The sequence below is a fragment of the Jaculus jaculus genome, chromosome 2 (assembly GCF_020740685.1).
Source record: "Jaculus jaculus isolate mJacJac1 chromosome 2, mJacJac1.mat.Y.cur, whole genome shotgun sequence".
NCBI lineage: Eukaryota > Metazoa > Chordata > Mammalia > Rodentia > Dipodidae > Jaculus > Jaculus jaculus.
In genome coordinates this window covers 7,636,328-7,655,455 of record NC_059103.1, presented here as the reverse complement: position 1 = coordinate 7,655,455, position 19,128 = coordinate 7,636,328, and the positions used below count along the sequence as shown (strand labels likewise).

The following is a 19,128-nucleotide window of genomic DNA, read 5'->3' as shown; positions in this document are numbered from 1 at the left end:
AGTCCCTTTGCTTCCTGCCTCACACCTTGCCCCCAGGACAGATGGCGACACTTGTCAAGGTACTTCAGTCACTGTCACACAATATTTTATGGCAGGCAAGAGGCAGAGAGAGGTAGGGACAAGGATAAAATATGCCCTTCAAGAGAACACCCCCACCTACGTGGCCTATAACATTCACGTGAATGGAGTCCTGCACTGTCGGGTGCGCTACAGCCAGCTCCTGGGGCTGCACGAGCAGCTCCGGAAGGAGTATGGGGCCAATGTACGTCCTGCATTCCCCCCAAAGAAGCTCTTCTCCCTGACACCTGCAGAGGTAGAACAGAGGAGAGAATAGTTAGAGAAGTACATGCAAGCTGTTCAGCAAGACCCACTACTTGGGAGCAGTGAAACCTTCAACAGTTTCCTTCGTCGGGCCCAACAGGAGACACAGCAGGTCCCCACAGAGGAGGTCTCCTTGGAGGTGCTGCTCAGCAATGGACAGAAAGTTCTGGTCAATGTTCTAACTTCAGATCAGACATAAGATGTCCTGGATGCAAAGTTGGATCTTCCAGATGACTTGATCGGATACTTCAGTCTTTTCCTTGTTCGAGAAAAAGAAGATGGAGGCTTTTCTTTTGTACGGAAGTTGCAGGAATTTGAGCTGCCTTATGTATCTGTTACCAGTCTTCAGAGTCAATAGTATAAGATTGTGCTAAGGAAGAGTTATTGGGACTCTGCGTATGATGATGATGTCATGGAGAACCGGGTTGGCCTGAACCTGCTTTATGCTCAGACAGTGTCAGATATTGAACGTGGGTAGATCCTGGTCACCAAAGAACAGCGTCGACAGCTCAAATCTCTGCAAGAGAAAGTCTCTAAGAAGGAGTTCCTGAGGCTGGCCCAAACCCTGAGGCACTATGGCTACCTGCGCTTCGATGCCTGTGTAGCTGACTTTCCAGAGAAGGATTGTCCTGTGGTGGTCAGCGCAGGAAACAGTGAACTCAGCCTTCAGCTCCGCCTGCCTGGCCAACAACTTCGGTCACCTCCTCTGTGCCACTGCCCAGTGGAGGCACAAGCGGTCCAGGCCGGGGCTGGGGCGAAGTGTGTCTGGAATTGGCTTTTGAATACCTCATGAGCAAGGACCGGCTGCAGTGGGCCACCATCACCAGCCCGCAGGCTGTCATGATGAGCATCCGCTTGCAACCCATGGTGGATGAGCTGCTGGTGAAGAAATCTGGGGCAGTATTGGAAAGACGCTGCGCCGGCGGGTGGGAGGCACCCTGAAAGGCTCAGCCAGCAGCAGTGAAGCCCCCACCCTGCTCGAGTCACCTGATGCCAGCCGGGAATCCATGGCGAAACTCAAGCAAGCTGAGTGCCGTGAGCTTGCGGGGGATTGGCAGTCCCAGCACAGATGCCAGTGCCAGTGATGTCCATGGCAATTTCGCCTTCGAGGGCATTGGAGATGAGGATCTGTAATCTCCACTGCTTGGATGTCTACCCTCTACCCCAGAGGAAATTTATAGAAACTTGCCCGTGCCTGTGCTCCCAAGTTAGGAGGCTTCCTACTTCTTCATTTTTCCTCTTGGCCAGGGGCCTCCTAATTTACCTGCCCTTCCCCCGTGGGCTGGCTACACAAAGAATCACCTCTTTTTCAGAGTTAGCCCTTGATGCCAAATTAGCATTTAATATTTTGCACAAAGTCCAAGGGACCATGGCTACCTGCCCTGGAGATGAACAGCTCTCCTTGGGCTGCTTCTGGCTACTTAAGGCCTGGCCATGGGCAAGAGAATGGGCAGGTCTGTGAATGGTCTGACCCAACTCCCCATCATTAAACTCTGCCTGACTGCTGCCTAAAAAAAAAAAGAGAACACCCCCAATATCTACTTTCTTCAACTAGATCCTACCTCCAAAAGTTTCCCCCTTCTCCCATAATGACATCAAATTCTTTTTTTTTTAATTTTTATATACTTTTTAATATATGTTTATTGACAACTTCTACACTTAAAGACAATAAACCATGATGTTTCCCTCCTGCACTTTCCCTTTCACAACTCTGCTCCCCATCATATCCTCTCCCTGTCTCCATTAGTTTCTCTTTTAATTTGATCTCATCATTTTCTTCTGCTATTATGAAGGTCTTGTGTAGGTATTGCTAGGCACTGTGAGGTCATGGATATCGAGGCCAATTTCTGTCTAGACAGTTGCATTGTTAGCAGTCCTACCCTTCCTTTGGCTCTTACATTCTTTCCACCACCTCTACTTCAATGGACCCTGAACCTTGGAGGGTGTGATAGAGATGTTTCAGTGCTAGACACTTCTGTGACCCTTCTTCTCAGCACTATGTTGCCTTTTGGGTCATCCCAGTGGTCATTGCCATCTGAAAGAGAAGATTCTCTAACCAGAACTGAGAGTAGTATTAATATATGAATATGAACATGAACATTAAGTGTAGTGCTTTCAGGGCATTTGGTGAAAATAATATATGCATTTAGCCAGAAAAGAGCAGGCTTTATACCCATAAGGCTCATGACCTCCCCTGCCATAGGCTTTTGATGAGGTTTTCAGTACCAGGTATGTATTCCCTCCCACAGAGCAGGCCTTCAGTCCAATTAGAGAGCAGTTGGTTTTCCCCCAGAGCAGCCGTGCCACTATTGCACTTGTTCGGTCATTTGGCCTGTCTGGCCAAACTTGAGGCTTGCAGTGTCCACTGTTTTCACCACTGATGACTTCTGTCTCCCATAGGACTGCATACAGTGCAGCTTGTTCCAGCTTTCAGTTGGCTGGTCTGCAGGGAGGAGGTTTTCAGCTCAGCCCAGCTTGATTTCTCAGTGACTTTGCCGCTCAGGCATGTAAAGTCTTCAGCGATAGGGTCTTACCATCTGTTTCTCAAGGGAATCCAAGGGCCTTGGCCTGTAATGTTTTAGAGGCAACAGGGACCTCCCTGGCCAATAACTCACTGGAAGGTGTCCCATCCCTGGCAGTGGAAATTTTCTAGTAACAATCTATGGCTTCTGTATGTGCCATTATTCCAAAAAAAAAAAAAAATGTTTTTATATGTCTTATTCTGAATATCTTGAATTTTGATTGAAACTCCCCCCATCCTTCTTTTATACACTCTTCTCTTCTCCTGGCCTTGCTTAGGTCATTCCACTCCCTGCAATCTACTTACATATATATAATACCACTCCCTTAAGTCCTTTCCTCTCCTCCCTCCGTTATAACCTTTTTCTAGCTTATGGGCCTCTGCTACTGATTTTTGGTTCCAGCTCACACACAAGTCTATACATTTGTAGCTAGAATCCACATATGAGAGAGAACATGTGGCATTTGGCTTTCTTGCCCTGGGTTACCTCATTTAGTATAATCCTTTCCAGATCCATCCATATTCCTACAAAATTTCAAGTTTTTATTATTGACAACTTCCAAAATTATAGTCAATAAACCATGATAATTCCCTCCACCCTCACTTTCCCCTTCACAACTTCACTCTCCATCATATCCTCCTCTCCCTCTCCATCCATCAGTCTCTCTTCTATTTGGATAGCATCATTTTTCCTCCAATTATACTGGTCTGTCTGTCTGCCTTTCCTCTCCTCTCCCCTCCTTTCCTTTCCGTCCCATCCCATCCCATCCCATCCCATCCTGTCCCGTTTTGTTTTGTTTTGTTTTGTTTTTCGAGGTAGGGTCTCACTGTAGCTTAGGCTGACCTGGAATTCACTATGTAGTCTCACAGTGGCCACAAACTTATAGCAATCCTCCTACTTCTGCCTCCCAAGTGCTGGGGTTAAAGGTGTGTGCCTCCACGCCCAGCTAATATATTTTATTTGTTTGAAAGAGAGAGAGGGAGAGAATGGGCAAGTCAGGGCTTCTAGCCACTACAAACGAGCTCCAGATGCATGTGCCCCCATGTGCATTTGGCTTATGTGGGTCTACTGAGCTATCTCCCCAGCCCTGGGTTGAATTTCTTTTTCTTTTTTTCTTTTTCTTTTTTTTTTAATTTGGTTTTTCGAGGTAGGGTCTTGCTCTAACCCAGGCTGACCTGAAAATTATTTTGTAGTCTCAGAGTAGCCTTGAACTCATGGTGATCCTCCTACCTCTGCCTCCCAAGAAATGGGATTAAAGGTGTGTGCCACCACACCCAGCTCAATTTCTTAACCATACAGTTGGTTGTATGTCATTTGAGACCCCGTTCACATAGTCACTGTTCTGTTCCTGTTGGACATTTTTCATTTCTGCATAGATAGGAAAGAGTTATTTGCTGCCAGCAGACAAGGTCAAGATGGAATGGACTGACATTGGCCCAGCTCAGAAAAGGATATGAGTGAAAAATCCAGCCATATCTCTTTGTGCTCCATCCTTATAGGCAGGACAGTTGTTTGATGTTAACACTTACTAGACTGTGTGGGTCTCAAGCAGTATTATCTAGGAGTGTGGTTGGAGGCACTCACGAGGCTGTTTTTAGAACTTTTCAGAGAATATGCCTGGTAATTTGAAATCACATTCATTTTCTTAAGACTTGCACAAGTCCTTGCTGGCGGAGCAAGCCCCTGTTTTAGCTTCTTGAGTACTGTGGTGACAGCCTTAGTCACCTTCTGAACAAGCTACCTGAAGTTGATTCTAGTGAGCTCATTATGTGGATGTCACATGTTTCATGTGTCACCAGTCTGCGTACAAGGTGGTTCTACTTTACAGCAGTGAAGATCATGGTACTTAGTTGGTCTTGGCCTGAGTGTAAATTGGTTTACTTCCTGTGTAGAATGTCATAGAAAAGCCATGTGCTGTTCCACTTGGATTGGAGACCTCCGTAGCTAGAACTAGATGGGAACATGCTTATGGCCCCTCTAAGGACTCTGTCCTGTGACTGTACTGTGTCAGTAGCTCCAGTGCTCCATAGGAAGGATGTGGCCCACCCTGATCGCTTGGTGTGTTGCTGAACTTTATCAACTATGTATTCTCTTTCTTTCCTTCTTAGACTGACTTTATGACTTTCCACCATGACCATGAAGTACGTCTCTCAAATGTGGAAGATATTCTTAGAAAGCTGACAGAAAAATCTGAGGTATTTATTCTTGACCTTGTAATTGAAGCCCCCAGCAAAACAGATTGTGTTGTAGTTACCTTCTTGTTGCTGGGACAAAGCACCTGACCAGATGGTAGGAAGAAAGGTTTTATTTTGTCTTACAGTCTCCAGGGAAAGCTTCATGAGGATAGAGAGCAGGTTCAAGGTTGAGGAGATCCGGAGTGGCGGTATCCATAATAGCTGTGGAGTCATGAATGTACCATTTGGTTCCTGTAGAGAGGACAATACCTCACAATATCAGGCATGATTTTATGTAGCTGGTAATAACTATTTAAATAGACAGTCTCTCCCTCCCTAGGCCATCCAGAAGGAGCTGGAGGAGACCAAGCTCAGAGCCAACAGGTAGGTTGGCCTCAAGAGCCCTGTGTTTATCTTCTGTGGTACTCTGTTCTCATGGAGGATGGTGCCCTGTATCACCTAGAGCCCCTGGCCTTTGGATGTCTTTCTTGGTGTCCCTTTGGGGTCTTGCAAGGGACAGAAGGCTTCTTCCTAGGCAACATGGATGTGCTTGTACTTGGTCCTGGGGAGCTGGCCCTCAGGAGTTCTCCCTGTTCCTGGCCTGTGTGGGTGCCATAATCAGGGATTTCTGTAGCTGCCAGCTTTTCTGCACTCAGAAGTGTTGATCCCTGCTCTCAGTACTTATACCTGGTCCCTAAGCAGTGTGCTTGTCCCCACCTTCAGGTTACTTTCTTCCTCGATGTCCCCAGCCCTGCATCTTCCTTGAGCACCCCAATCCTGTCACCTAAGTCTGCCTGTGCCAGCCTCCGTAGCTGCTGTAGCTGGACATGGCAGTATAGCAGCTCTTCCTGACTGAGGGACACTTGATATCCTCTGAGCCATGCCCTAGTGCCTGTGTACCCTGTGGGGCAGTGCTAGTGTGGAATGCTCTTCCTTTCCCGCATAGCTTCAGTGAGCTCTGACTTGGCATGTGAAGGTATAGATCCCAGAACTGTTGGAGACAGCGGTGGTGGCTCCATCTCAGCCGTTCTATACTAGGGTTTATACTCACAGCTCCTCTCTTAAGTTATGAGGTGAACTTACTCCAACCACTGTCCATCCCATGAGCATGGAAATGCAGGTCCAGTTTATGACTGTGGATAAATACTGGTCTGTTTCTGAGGTCTTTGTCACAATTGTTTATTTATTTATTTATTTATTTTGCTTTTCGAGGTAGGGTCTCACTCTAGCCCAGGCTGACCTGGAGTTCACTATGGAGTTTCATGGTGGCCTCAAACTCACAGCGATTCTCCTACCTGTGCCTCCCAAGTGCTGGAATTAAAGGCATGTACCACCACGCCTGGCTTAGTCACAATTTTGAGGAAGCAGATAGGCTACCTTGTCCAGGGCTGGAATGGTTCTTCTGTATGCACCTGTGTGCTAACTCCTTTCTTCTTCCCCAATCACTGGGCAGCTGGGCAGAGGATCAACCCCTCCTGGACCGTGTGCAACGCCTGGAGCTGGAGCTGGGCCTGCTAAAGTCACAGCTGTTGGAGTGGCAGCAGCTGAGAGCTGGCTGCGTGCAGGTAGAGGCATTGATGCAGGCCACCCCTGCTCTTTGCTTTTTAATCTACAGTGTGAGAAAAGAAGCCCTGCTTGGAGGTGCCAAGCTGTTTCACTGTGGTTGACTAAAAACTTCTTTAAAAACTGTGTCGGGTCTGTTTCTGTGGTGCTGAGGGTGAACCCAGAGTCTCAGGCTACCACTGAACTGCACCCTCAATGTATACTTGAAGATTCTACATTTCCAGACAACACATTCATTGCTCCTGAATTTCCCTGTCCCACAGGGTAATACACCACCACCTAGATACACCCCTGTTCCTCCTCCTGATGCATATTGGAGATAAGAGTCTGTGTCTTACCTAGAGGACCCGCTGTGTGTCCTGTTGCTTGTGAATCCATGTCCTATCATACCACATGATGTTGCTCAGCCTACCACTCACCTCCTGAGAATAGAAACAGGCATCTTGTTAGCAAAAGCACAAGCCAATTAGTCTGTAGATTAGAGAGTTAGCTTGTGCCAGACCTGGGAAACTTGTTCCAGTCCCTGGAACAGGTAGGAAAAGATACTTGGAAACAGCTAGGCTGTGGACAAGGAGCTGTGACATAACAGGTTCCCTTGTTAGCATAGGTGCCCTTGTCCACACAAAGCAAGAATGATGCCAGGACAGTAGGCAGACAGGCCTGCAGCCTTTGCTAGTGTCCATTTATAAACACAAACCCTCGGAAATGGCAGCTGCACATTTGTGGGTTGTCCTACAGAGAATCACTTAGTTCTGGGAGATCAAAAGAGCAAGTAGCGCATGGTGAGGCCATTTGTGAGGATGGAGAACAGGTTCAAGGTTGAGGAGTTCCACTGGCATTGTGGTTAAATTGACTTTCTCATGTTTTGCCCCACACTGGGCTCTTTGGAAGTAAGACAAGTTTGCTTATGATCACTTGCGTATTCGTGTTGATAGAGTTAGCATTATCAGCTTATATCCTGAGTATAATTGTAAGGTGTATTGAGGAAGTGGGAAACTGTCTTTCCCTCTGCCCATACTTCACCTGTGGGGCTGTGTGACAGAAACAACCTCTGAGGTTTCTGAGGCCAAGTGCTGGAATGATTTGGCTGTGGCAGCCCACTTACCTGCTGTTCATCGTGCTTTCTCCAGGGAGATGCCCACATCAGAGAGACTGTGAGGCTCATGTTCTCTGAGGACCAGTACAGTGGCTTCCTTGAGTCATTGCTACAGAACTTTTCTTCTCGATTCGTGAGCAGAGATGAGCTGCAAGTATTGTTGGGTGACCTGGAGCTGAAGGTGCTGAAGAACATCACCCACCACATCACAGTGACAGGACAGGCTCCAACTTCTGAAGCTATTGTGTCTGCTGTGAACGAGGCAGGGATTTCAGGAATCACAGAAGCAGTGAGTAGGCATAGATTCGGTTACTTGGCATCAAGCTAGCAGTCCCTGACATTGTCCTGAAAACAGTTCCCAGTACCATGGCCAGGCTGGAATAATGCCCATAGCATGCTGAGGGTCATGCCACAGAGTGAAGGCAGCCACCCTTGTCCTCGTCATTTGGCTGTACACCTTGGGGTGCTTTGTACTTGATGGATCTTTTTGTCCCAAGTATTGTATATATACTGTGGTAGGTATAGTTGTGTGAATGCAGCTTCCCCTGTTTGCTGCGTTCCAGCCCTGCATCTAGGCTGTTTCACTCACGGTGGTAGTGCTCGGTATTCTGGCTCAGGGACCTGCCATGTCCTGTCAAGCTCTAGTGATGAACGAGGTCTGGCTCCTTTCCACCCATTGGTGGTGACCTTCTGGGGCAGGACTGAAGGGCACAGTGGCTAAAGCATTACACGCCTGTCACTTCAGGTGTAAAAAGTCCCTGGCCTTGGGCTGGAGAAATTGCTTAGTGGTTAAGGCATTTGCCTGCAGAGCCAAAGGATCCCAGTTTGATTTTCCAGAACCCATGTTAGCCAGATGCATGAGGGGGGCACATGCATGTGGAGTTTTGTTTGCGGTGGCTGGAGGCCCTGGTGCACCCATTCTCTCTTTCCTTCTCCCTCTCTCTCTTCCTCTCTCCCTATTTACCTCTTTCTCTCTGTCAAATAAATAAATAAAATATATTATAAAAATTTTTTTCTAAAAAGTCCCTGGCCTTTACTCATGTCAACTAATGTCAGTCTCCTCTCCTGGTCCCCCCATTGCCCATCCAGCAAGTGCATGTCATCGTGAACAATGCTCTGAAGCTGTATTCTCAAGACAAGACTGGGATGGTGGACTTCGCTCTAGAATCTGGTGGTGAGTAGCTAAATGTTTGAGTCCCCTGAGGCAAGGCTGGGGACTCAAACTATCCTAGGGAACACTGGGATATTATTCTGGGAACAGAGCATTATTCTGGATGAGTGCCCAGTGCTCTTCCCTCCCAGGCAGTTGTCTGCTGAGGAGAGTGACAGCTGGGCCAACATAGTAGCAGGCACACCCAGGCTGGTCCCATGTGCCGTGACTGAGAGCTGGTCCCTGAGGCTGGTGCACAGCAGCACGGGTGTTACTTTGGTTCTCCAAAGTGTGATTGATCTATCACAAATGAAAGGCTCTCATACCAGCTGTGGGTCAGGCACACAGCCCTCTGCAAAGATGTGGGAATTCAGACACCATGAAGACATGAAGGCAGTTCAGAGATGGCTTTGGCACCAGAACCTGTGTGGAAATGGTTTTGTGACCTTTTGCTATTTAGGAATCACAGGGCCGACTGGTGGGGTGCCATCATCTCTTAGAAGAGGAACATTTTATGAATCTCAGTGATTGATAGAAGTCCCATTCACCCCTCCGTGGGAACATGCTGGCAGGACATCACCCCCACCAACCATATTGAAATAGTAAGAACTAGTCAGGCATGGTGGCACACTCCTTTAATCCCAGCACTAGGGAGGCAGAGGTTGGAGGATCGCCGTGAGTTCGAGACCCTGAGACTACATACTGAATTCCAGGTCAGCCTGGGCTAGAGTGAGACCCTACCTCGGAAAACCAAAAAAGGAAAGAAATAGAAGTAAAAGGTCATACAGAAGTGTGTTCCAAACAGCAATGGTTCCTACATATGGTTGTAGTAACAGTGCTCATAAAACACACTCCATATGACTTTTTTGTTTTGTTTTGTTTTGTTTTTCAAGCTAGGGTCTCACTGTAGCTCAGGCTGACCTGGAATTCACTATGTAGTCTCAGGGTGGTCTTGAACTCACGATCCTCCTATCTCTGCCTCCCTCCTACCTCTGCCTCCCGAGTGCTGGGATTAAAGGCATGTGCCACCACGCCCGGCTCAATATGTCTTAATCTAGTCAGCTGCCAGGGAGTACTGGTTTTAAAACCAGTCTGTTGGATTGATGCAGTAGCTTTAGGAGCCTGGTGAATTGGGTGATAATAAGTTTGGTTCCTGTCACTGCTGGACCAGCTGGTCCCCATTGCTTCCTCCATCCATTGCTTGGGGTCTCAACATGGTTAGTGAAAAGTTTAGCATGGCAGCAGCTGGGTTCTTAGACATACTGGGTGGAGTTGGCAAAGACAAAATAGATATTAAGGATATTGAATTTAGTTGCATATTTTGAAATTCAGTAACCTAGATTATTTTCAGTACAGAGGCATCAAGTGACTTTTTTTTTTTTTTTTTTTTTGAGGTATGGTTTCACTGTAGTCCATGCTGACCTGGAATTTTCTATGTAGTCTGAAGGTGGCCTCAAACCCAAGGTGATCCTCCTACCTCTGGCTCCCAAGTGCTGGGACTAAAGGTGTACACCATTACACCCGGCCTCAAGTGACATTTTAACCATGCTGCTTGGGCCAGCAGTTGTCATTTGCTCTCAGGGCTATGTTGCTCGTTACAGGTTTGTATGTCACCAATTCAGATCCCTTAGGTAGCCCCATGAGGTTGCATTGGCAGCTTTTCCCAGCAGGTCTTGCTCCTGTGTTCAGGAGACTTTTTTAAAAAATCACTTTATTTAATTTATTTGAGGTGGGGGTGTGGGAGAAAGAGGCAGATAGAATGGCTGCACCAGTGCCTTCAGTCACTGTAAATGAACTCCAGATGCATGCACCACCTCGTGCATCTGGCTTATGTGGGTCCCGGGAAATCGAACCTGGGTCCTTTGACTTTGCAGGCAAAAGCCAGTCACATACCAATAAAGGCATGAAATTAGGAAGAGAACTGATTGTTAGAAGAGGTGGTGTAGGAGTGAGAAGGAGAAAAGAGAAAGTATATGAAGTGGTCAACAAGAAAATAAAAATAAAATGGAATGTTGAAGAGGTTAAGAAACTCGGGTCTCCATCAGTGACATCTTGTCTTCCTATCTCAATATAAAGTGCTCCTCTCTCTCCCCCATGTTGGAGGAAACACTGGAAGGTGTGCCTGACCATATTAGACGTATTGAGTGCTGTGACTGCAGCTACATACAGGGACCATTGCTGGAATACTGGTTCTGCGTAACCTCTCAGTTCTATTCATTATGGTTGGTGGCAGCGATGTCCTGGCTGCATGTTCCCAGCGAGGGGTGGATAGGACTCTACTTGTCAGTCACTGAGATAAAGTTCACAAACACCTTCATCTTGAGTTGTGAGCCCAGTAGTGCAGCATCACAGTGCAGCTGTCGCCTTGACTCCAGAATGCTCTTGTTTCTAGGCAGGAGCCTTCACTTCAGCAGTTACTCAGGATGCTAGGATTAAAGGCATTGCCACTATGCCCAGCACAACTCCTGATTCTTTAGGAAAATATGATGCAAAAGCTCATTTAGAGCCACTGGCCCTGACTACTGAGTTTTGAAACAGGAAGATGAATTTATTAAAAGGTGGCACACACCTTTAATCCCAACATTCAGGAGGCAGAGTTAGGAAGATTGCTGAGAGTTTAAGGGTAAGTTCCAGCTTAGCCTGGGCTAGAGTGAGACCCTATAATAAAACAATAACAACAAAAAAGTCTGGTCGTTGGGATCCAAGTCATAGACTGATAATAAGCTGTGTGTTGTTAAAGGCACTTCCTTGCAGAGCCTTTCTGGCCTGTGTTCAGTTCCCAAGCAGCCCACGTAAGTCAGCTGCAAAAAAGCGGTGCAAGGATTTGGTGTGTTTCTGGCAGCAAGAAGCCTTGGAGTGCTCATACAAGCATACACACATGCATGCATACAAATTCACAAATAAAAAGTACAAAATATATTAGGAGGAAAAAATAAAGCAGTTATGCATCATGTGCGGTAGGTGGCTCAGATGGTCGTTGGGTGCTATGAGGTTCAGGCTGGTAGAACAGAGAATTGTGGGTGCTTGCGCTGTGGGTGATGAGTGCTCAAGATACGCTTAGCTCCTGCACAGGGCACACATCACCACATCATAGCACAGGTATAACTTATAAATTTTATTATTTTATTTTTCTAGGTAGAGTCTCGCTCTAGCTCAGGCTGACCTGGAATTCACTATGTAGTCTCAAGGTGGCCTCAAACTCATGGTGATCCTCCTACCTCTGCCTCCCAAATGCTGGGATTAAAGGTGTGCATCACCATACCCAGCAACAACTTTTTTTTTTTTTTCCCAAGGTAGAGTCTCACTCTAGTCTAGGTTGACCTGGAATTCACTACTAGTCTCAGGGTGGCCTTGAACTCATAACGATCCTCCTGCCTCTGCCTCTCAAGTGCTGGGATTAAAGGTGTGCGCAACCATGCCCAGCATTTTGTGTTTTCATGTTTAAACTAAACCCAGCTCACAAACAGAAGGATAGGATTGATCTTAGAGTTACAGGTTTTTGGTTGAAGAGATGGCTCTGTGGTTAAAATCCCAGGTTCTCTGTGCAGGTGGAGACCAGAGCCATGTAAGGTGCAGAGTTTGCCTTTCAGGTAGGCTGTGCCTCGCTTTTGGTATGTTGTCAGGTGCAGAGATGCATATTCCTGTGTTTCAGGTGGGAGCATCCTGAGCACACGCTGTTCCGAGACATACGAGACCAAGACCGCACTTCTGAGCCTGTTTGGGATCCCTTTGTGGTACTTCTCGCAGTCACCCCGGGTCGTGATCCAGGTGAGCGGTCTGTCCTCTGCAGGATCTGGGGTCGTATAGGTAGAACAAGTATGCAGAATGCACAGGATCCCTAGTTGGGAGGGTACATATGAGCAGATGCCTGCTGTGCTCCCAGGGTGACCTCTGCTATTGGACATGCACTGCCAGGCCGGACCCTCACATGAGGAATGTAGCACACATGGCATGGGGCTTCTCGAGCTGTCTGTGGCCCAGCATCCTGTGGGCTACTAGCGCTGCCCTATGGCTGCTAATCCTGCCCTGGGGTTGTGTAGCGGAGAGCTGGCGCTGCGCACCTCTGGGGGTTGGGGCCAGTCACTCTTCTCGTGCTGTTGTGAGCCCTGGCTGAATGGGGAGCCTCTGCCTATGCTGGGCCTGTGGCAGCTGCCTCACATGTGCTGCTGCTTTCCCGGGGCTCAGGCTCACACTGTTGGTTGTACAAGGGCATGTCAGTTTGAAGAATTTAAATCCTTGATGTTCACTTTTCTTAGTGCTAAGACTGCCTATTGTGTTCATGATGTTTTTCTCTTAAAACATTTTTATTTATGAGAAAGAGAGAATGGATATACCAGGACCTCTTGACACTGCAATTAAACTCCAGGAACATGTACCACTTTGTGCATCTGGCTTTGTGTCCATACTAGGGAATTGAACCTGGGCAAGCAAGCTTTATAAGCATGTGCCTCTGACCACTGAGCCATCTCTCCATCCAACATGACATGTTTTTGAAGCAATTCTAATATTTCTGTTCCTGTGAAGCCCCACAAGATGGCTCTGTCACCTGTTTCACAGGCTCAGTTTCTGAGAATGTACAGTAGTACATTGTCAGTAGATTTGGAGCTGGAGGCCAGGTACTAGAACCTCCCTCTTGCTTGCAAGTAGGCTTCTATAGCTGGGCTGGATTCAGCCTCCCCATATTGTTGAAAATAATATTGAGCTCCTAATCTCAGAAATCCACCTATCTTGCTGCCCACAGTCTTTTGTAGTACAAAAGTATTAAATGGAAAATTCTTAAAATAAAATTAAAGAAGAAATATTTTGTAATGAAATATGCTTTAAGAAAAGAACATTGTACCAATTTTTAAAATATTTTATTTATTTATTTGAGAGAAAGAGGCGGATAAAACAAGCATGCTAGGATCTCTTTTAGTTGCTGAAACAAACTCTAGATGCATGAACCACCTCATGCCATCAGGTTTTATACAGGCACTGGCAAATCTAACCTGGGTTCCCTGGCTTTACAGGCAAGTGCCATAGGCTTCTGACTAGGTGTTCAGTACCAGGCATGTGTTCCCTCACATGGGGTGAGCTTCAGTCCAATTAGAGATGGTTGTTTTCTCCCATAACAGACATGCCACTATTGTACCAGTTGACACATTTGGCCTGGTCAATCTTTTTAAATTTTTGTTTATTTATTTATTATTTAAAAGTGATAAACAGAGAGAGAAAAAGAGAATGGGCGCACCAGGGCCTCCAGCCACTGCAAACAAAACTCCAGGTGCTTGCACCCCCTTGTGCATCTGGCTTATATGGGTCCTGGGGAATCAAGCCTCGAACCAGGGTCCTTATGCTTCACAGGCAAGTGCCTAACAGCTAAGCCATCTTCTGGCCTGGAAAATATTAAGGCTTGCAATGTCCACTGTTGTTTATCACCATTGATGACTTCTCTCATAGGGCTGTCTGTATGCAGCATAGCTTTTTCCATCTTTTTGGCCCTTTACAGATTTTACTAGTTTAAAAATATGTTTATTTTTATTTTTAAATTTATTTTATTTGTTTATTGAGAGAGAAAGAGAGGGAGAGAAATAGGCAGGCAAAGAGAGAGAGAGAGAAAATGGGCATGCCAGGGCCTCCAGCCACTGCAAATCAACTCCAGATGCATGGGCCCCCTTGTGCATCTAGCTTACATAGGTCCTGGGGAATTGAACTTGGGTCCTTTGGCTTGCAGGCAAGCACCTTAACTGCTAAGACATCTCTCCAGCCCTATTTTTATTATTTATTTATTTGCAAGTAGAGAGAAGAGACAGAATGGGCACACCAGGGCCTCTAGCCGCTGCAGACGAATTCCTAATACATGCCACTTGTGCACCTGGCTTGTGTGGGTTCTGGGGAATCAAACCTGGGTTCTTTGGCTTTGCAGGCAAATGCCTTAACTGCTAAGCCATCTCTCCAGCCCTGTGTTTATTTTTTAAAATTGATTAGTTTTTTTACTTACTTATTGGAGAGAGAGGGCAGGTGTATAGAGAGAGAATTGGTGCACCAGGGCCTCTAGCCACTGCAATTGAACTCCAGACGTATGCGCCACTTTGTATATCTGGCTTTATATGAGTACCAGGGAATTGAACCTGGGGTCCTTAGGCTTTGTAAGAAAGTGCTTACGCTGAGCCATCTCTATAGCCCCCAAAATTGTTTCATTTCCACATGGTTCTGTCTTTAGAGGGTTTTGTCTGACCTTGAATTTTGCTGTTCTGTCTTTTCCTAGCCCGACATCTACCCAGGAAACTGCTGGGCATTCAAAGGCTCCCAAGGGTACCTGGTGGTTCGGCTGTCCATGATGATCCACCCAACCGCAGTCACCATGGAGCATGTTCCAAAGGCACTGTCACCCACTGGCAGCATTTCGAGTGCTCCCAGGGACTTTGCAGTCTATGTGAGTGTGTTGAGTGTGACACCCTGGAAACTGCTGCTTCCTCCTCCTAAAGACAGCTGATGCAGAGGCATCTAATTAGTGTATCCTCTGGGCAGCTCTGTGCCCTGTTCTTCTGCTCTCACCAATCCAAGGGCCGGTGAGGGCCACATATAGGTAGCATAGCAGTCAATGTCCAGTCCATATACCCTGTTGCCAAAATTAGATGTGACTGACAGAACTTCATTCATTACCTTTGTCTATCCACCTGTGAAAGATGCTCTGACCACTGTGCTGTTAACACCACCAGATGATAAAAGCTAAGCAACTTGTGGGTATTTTTATTTATTTTTGCAGTGCTGGGGATGGAACCCAGGGCCTGCTTTGTGTTTGCTAGCAAGTGCTTTTACACAGTCTCATCCCTGTCCCCTTACTGGCAGGTACCAGCAAGCCCTCTCCTGAGCCCTGCTCCCAGCCCTTAATATTTTGTTTGTCTGTTTTTGTTTTTCAAGGTAGGGTTTCACTCTAGCTCAGGCTGTCCTGGAATTAACTATGTAGTCTCAGGGAGGCCTCAAACTCATGGAAATTCTCCTACCTCTGCCTCTCGAGTGCTGGGATTAAAGGCATGTGCCACCACGCCCAGCTCCAGCCCTTAATTTTTTTAGATATCTTGTTGCTGTGTAGGTTCCAGAGGGCACAATTAAGACCATCAAGTCATGAGACCACCTACTGCTCCATCTCCGTTAGCCACATAGAAGTACATTTATTCCTTGTAACTCTTTCTGGAACTTGCTACCTTTTTTGTCACGTGGCACTGTCAGATTCCCATTGTCACCCTCCATTCTGTATTTAGTTGTCTTTTCCCTTATGAATTAGAAATTTCCTGTTGTTACTGTGATAGGATGTATCTGACAGAACCCATTTTAAGTGCTTTTATAAAATTGTATTTACTTGATAGAGAGTGCATATACATATGGGTGCACCTGGCTCGCACATGAAACCCAGATGTCTGTGCCATTTGTGCATCCGGGTACTGAGGAAGTGAACCAGGCTGGTAGGGTTTGCAAGCAAGCTTTAACTACTGAGCAGTGTCCCCAAGCCCCATGTCAGGTACTTCTGCACAGCAGCACTAGGGACTGCCATGCTATTGCTCAACTCCCCGGAGTACCCTTCGCCAGCACTTTCCCTCCTTTACAAAGTGAAGCTCCACTCCCTACAAGTACTTGATCTGCCCTCTGCTCTTTTCTCTTTCCCTCCTCCTCCCCCGCCCATGAGCCCTTTTCTTATTTTTGTTACTGGTTTTTTTTTTGTTTGTTTGTTTGTTTTTAGGTAGGGTCTCACTTTGTAATCCAGGCTGGCCTCAAACTCATAGTGATCCTCCTACCTCAGTCTCCCAAGCACTGGGATTAAAGGTGTACACCACCACACTCATCTTCCCTCTGTCCTTATCATGCTCATGTCCTCAGTCAGGGTGTCCTGAGAGCTCAGTCTGCTCAGTGTCTGTAACGAGAGCAGCCACATCTGCCCCTGGGGTGGTGGTGGGTGATGGGAAACCCATGATAAGTGCCCTCCAGGAAAGGCCCCTGCACCACCCGTCACTCCCTGCACAGCAGAGGTGCCGCTGCTGGTGACTGACTGTGTGATTCTTGCAGGGATTAGAAAATGAGTATCAGGAAGAAGGGCAGCTTCTGGGACAGTTCACCTACAACCAAGAAGGGGAGTCACTCCAGGTCTTCCACCTGATGGTGAGCATACAGCTTCTGCCTTCTCACATCTCACTGGGGCCAGGCTGTTGGAAAGCAGTGTGAGAATCAGCCCAAGGGCCTGGCTTACACACATGGCTCTGCATCTCTATGAGCCATACACATAGGTCAACCTATGCTGTGTCACTAGCCATGTCTGCCCCTCAGTACTTTGTAAGGTTTATGTGAGATGTGGCTGCCTCCTATCACATATCCCACTGGGGGAAGGGATGGGGCCCAGACCACTAGTCAGAAATAACTGTTATTCCCCTCACCTTCAGGAAGGACCTGATAGAGCCTTCCAGATAGTGGAGCTCCGGATCCTGTCTAACTGGGGCCACCTCGAGTATACCTGCCTGTACCGGTTCAGAGTCCATGGAGAGCCCGTCCATTAGAGGACTCCCAGCCTTGTACATGTCTGTATATACCAGGACACTATAATACTGGAACTTGGGGGAAGAGGATACACGGAGCACAGGAACACAGCACCCTTTAATAAATGTGTGGTGGTGTAGTGGCTGGGGACTTGTGTTAAGTCTTCTGGAGTCAAGGTACTGTATTCATAGTGCCTCTCTGGAGTGGAGCCTGGGGGACATTGAATGTACTCAACTTTTGATTTGAGATTGCTTCAGAATATGAAGCTCTGTTTCCTGATGTCAGGACAGACGCACATGGTCTGGCTGGTTTCTGGGCTCTTGATGCTTGGAGGTTGAGCTCTGTGTTGGCTTCTGTGTAGAGGAGGGAGGAAGTCTGCCATCTGATAACCCACACACCTTTCTTTCAGGGGCAGCTGTCACCCCAACTTCAGAGCCTGACCCATCCTTATAGGTTTTCCTTCCCTCATACCAGGTCCCAGGTGGGGGAGGGGCTGAGTATGTCCTGGGCCTAGTTTGTGACTCATTGGGACTTGTTTCACTTGTACCCTTATAGGACATGGAGTGGGCTTTTGCTTTCATGGAAGTTTGGAGTGACCTTAAAGGGCAGTGTAGGTCCAGCCATACCACAAACTGTTTACTTGGGTCTCTGCCAGGCTGTTCCTGGTGGGATTCACAGTACAGATAAGAACCAAGAGACATCACCCTTTGGTGCCCTCAAACTGTGCTGGATTTTTCTGAAGGGGAACACTAAGATGCTGCCCTCCAGGGTGACACTAATAACTGTCTAGGACTCTTCTTTCCCACAGTAGCACTTTTTACTGGCTCTTGGGTTCACCTCTATACCACTGTTGGCCCTTCTCACCTGACTCTTGTGAGTCTGTTTGGTTATAATTAATATTTAATACTTAGACTTTTTTGAGGAGACTTTATAATTGATATACATTCTGGGCACTTAGTGTTCAAATATTCCACCTCAAGAACTGTTAAGTTTCATTGGTTAAGACAGTCATGGCGCACCACAAATGTAAACAAGGACACCCTACCCAGGCTTAGGCTTCTGGAGTATTGGACATATTGCGCGCATCCCTCAAGTGCTGTCGACCATGTAGGAATGCAGCCCTCTTTTGGGACTGGAACTGCTGTGTGGCCAGGTCAGGTGACACATATTGGAATTTCCTATGTAAAACTAAATTGGGGGGTTGGGTGGAGATATTTTGAATATTTATTCTTAAAGATGCAAGATAGGAGTTTGTGCAATGTATTTTTGTAAGTGCTTTTCAGAATATTTGTCTTTGGTAGTGCTTCTACTGCCACCAGATTGTTGTAAGATGCTATTGAGATGTTTAAATAGAGTTAATTTTTAAAAGTGCATGTGGTATTTCAAGTGAATAATAAAGTATTTCTTTTCTCAGCTTGTCTCATCTGTGCCCTTGAGGGTGGAGAGGGACTGCTAGCTTTCGTCCTCCATGAGCAGTGACTTGGTCCTGTGGTGTGGTCGGTGGTAGCCATTCTGCAGAGTCAAACACACAGCCTTAGGCTCCATCTTCCACAGAGCAGCCTGTTAGCCATGATGGATGTTGCCTCTCCTGTCCCCACACTGCCCTTTGTACTCTGCACACTCACCACACTGTGGTGTACCTTGCTTTTCAGATACTTGGGAGATTTGTCATAAAGAACTGCTCTGTGGTTTTGCAGTGTGTGGATGTGTCACCTTGATTGAAACTTCGTGTGTATTTCTGTTTTGATTTCTTCTATCACAACACAGTAAAACGAAATACCACTTGGAGTCTGT

At 46.9% G+C, this 19,128-nt stretch overlaps 1 protein-coding gene and 1 pseudogene across 3 annotated transcripts in view; both read left to right on the top strand.

The window, feature by feature from the left end:
• Sun1 (Sad1 and UNC84 domain containing 1) overlaps positions 1 to 18,747 on the top strand; it is a 73,656-nt gene extending 54,909 nt beyond the window's left edge. For all 3 annotated transcript variants that reach the window (XM_012950601.2, XM_045142527.1, XM_045142528.1), the window contains 9 exons: positions 4,952 to 5,038; positions 5,358 to 5,401; positions 6,471 to 6,582; positions 7,711 to 7,965; positions 8,766 to 8,850; positions 12,479 to 12,594; positions 15,074 to 15,241; positions 16,870 to 16,962; positions 17,241 to 18,747. In XM_012950601.2, coding sequence (XP_012806055.2) covers positions 4,952 to 5,038; positions 5,358 to 5,401; positions 6,471 to 6,582; positions 7,711 to 7,965; positions 8,766 to 8,850; positions 12,479 to 12,594; positions 15,074 to 15,241; positions 16,870 to 16,962; positions 17,241 to 17,354 — 1,074 coding nt within the window. In that variant the 3' untranslated portion in view covers positions 17,355 to 18,747. The remainder of the gene's footprint in view (positions 1 to 4,951; positions 5,039 to 5,357; positions 5,402 to 6,470; positions 6,583 to 7,710; positions 7,966 to 8,765; positions 8,851 to 12,478; positions 12,595 to 15,073; positions 15,242 to 16,869; positions 16,963 to 17,240) is intronic.
• LOC105944613 lies at positions 89 to 1,852 on the top strand (annotated as a pseudogene).
• Positions 18,748 to 19,128: the final 381 nt, after the last annotated feature.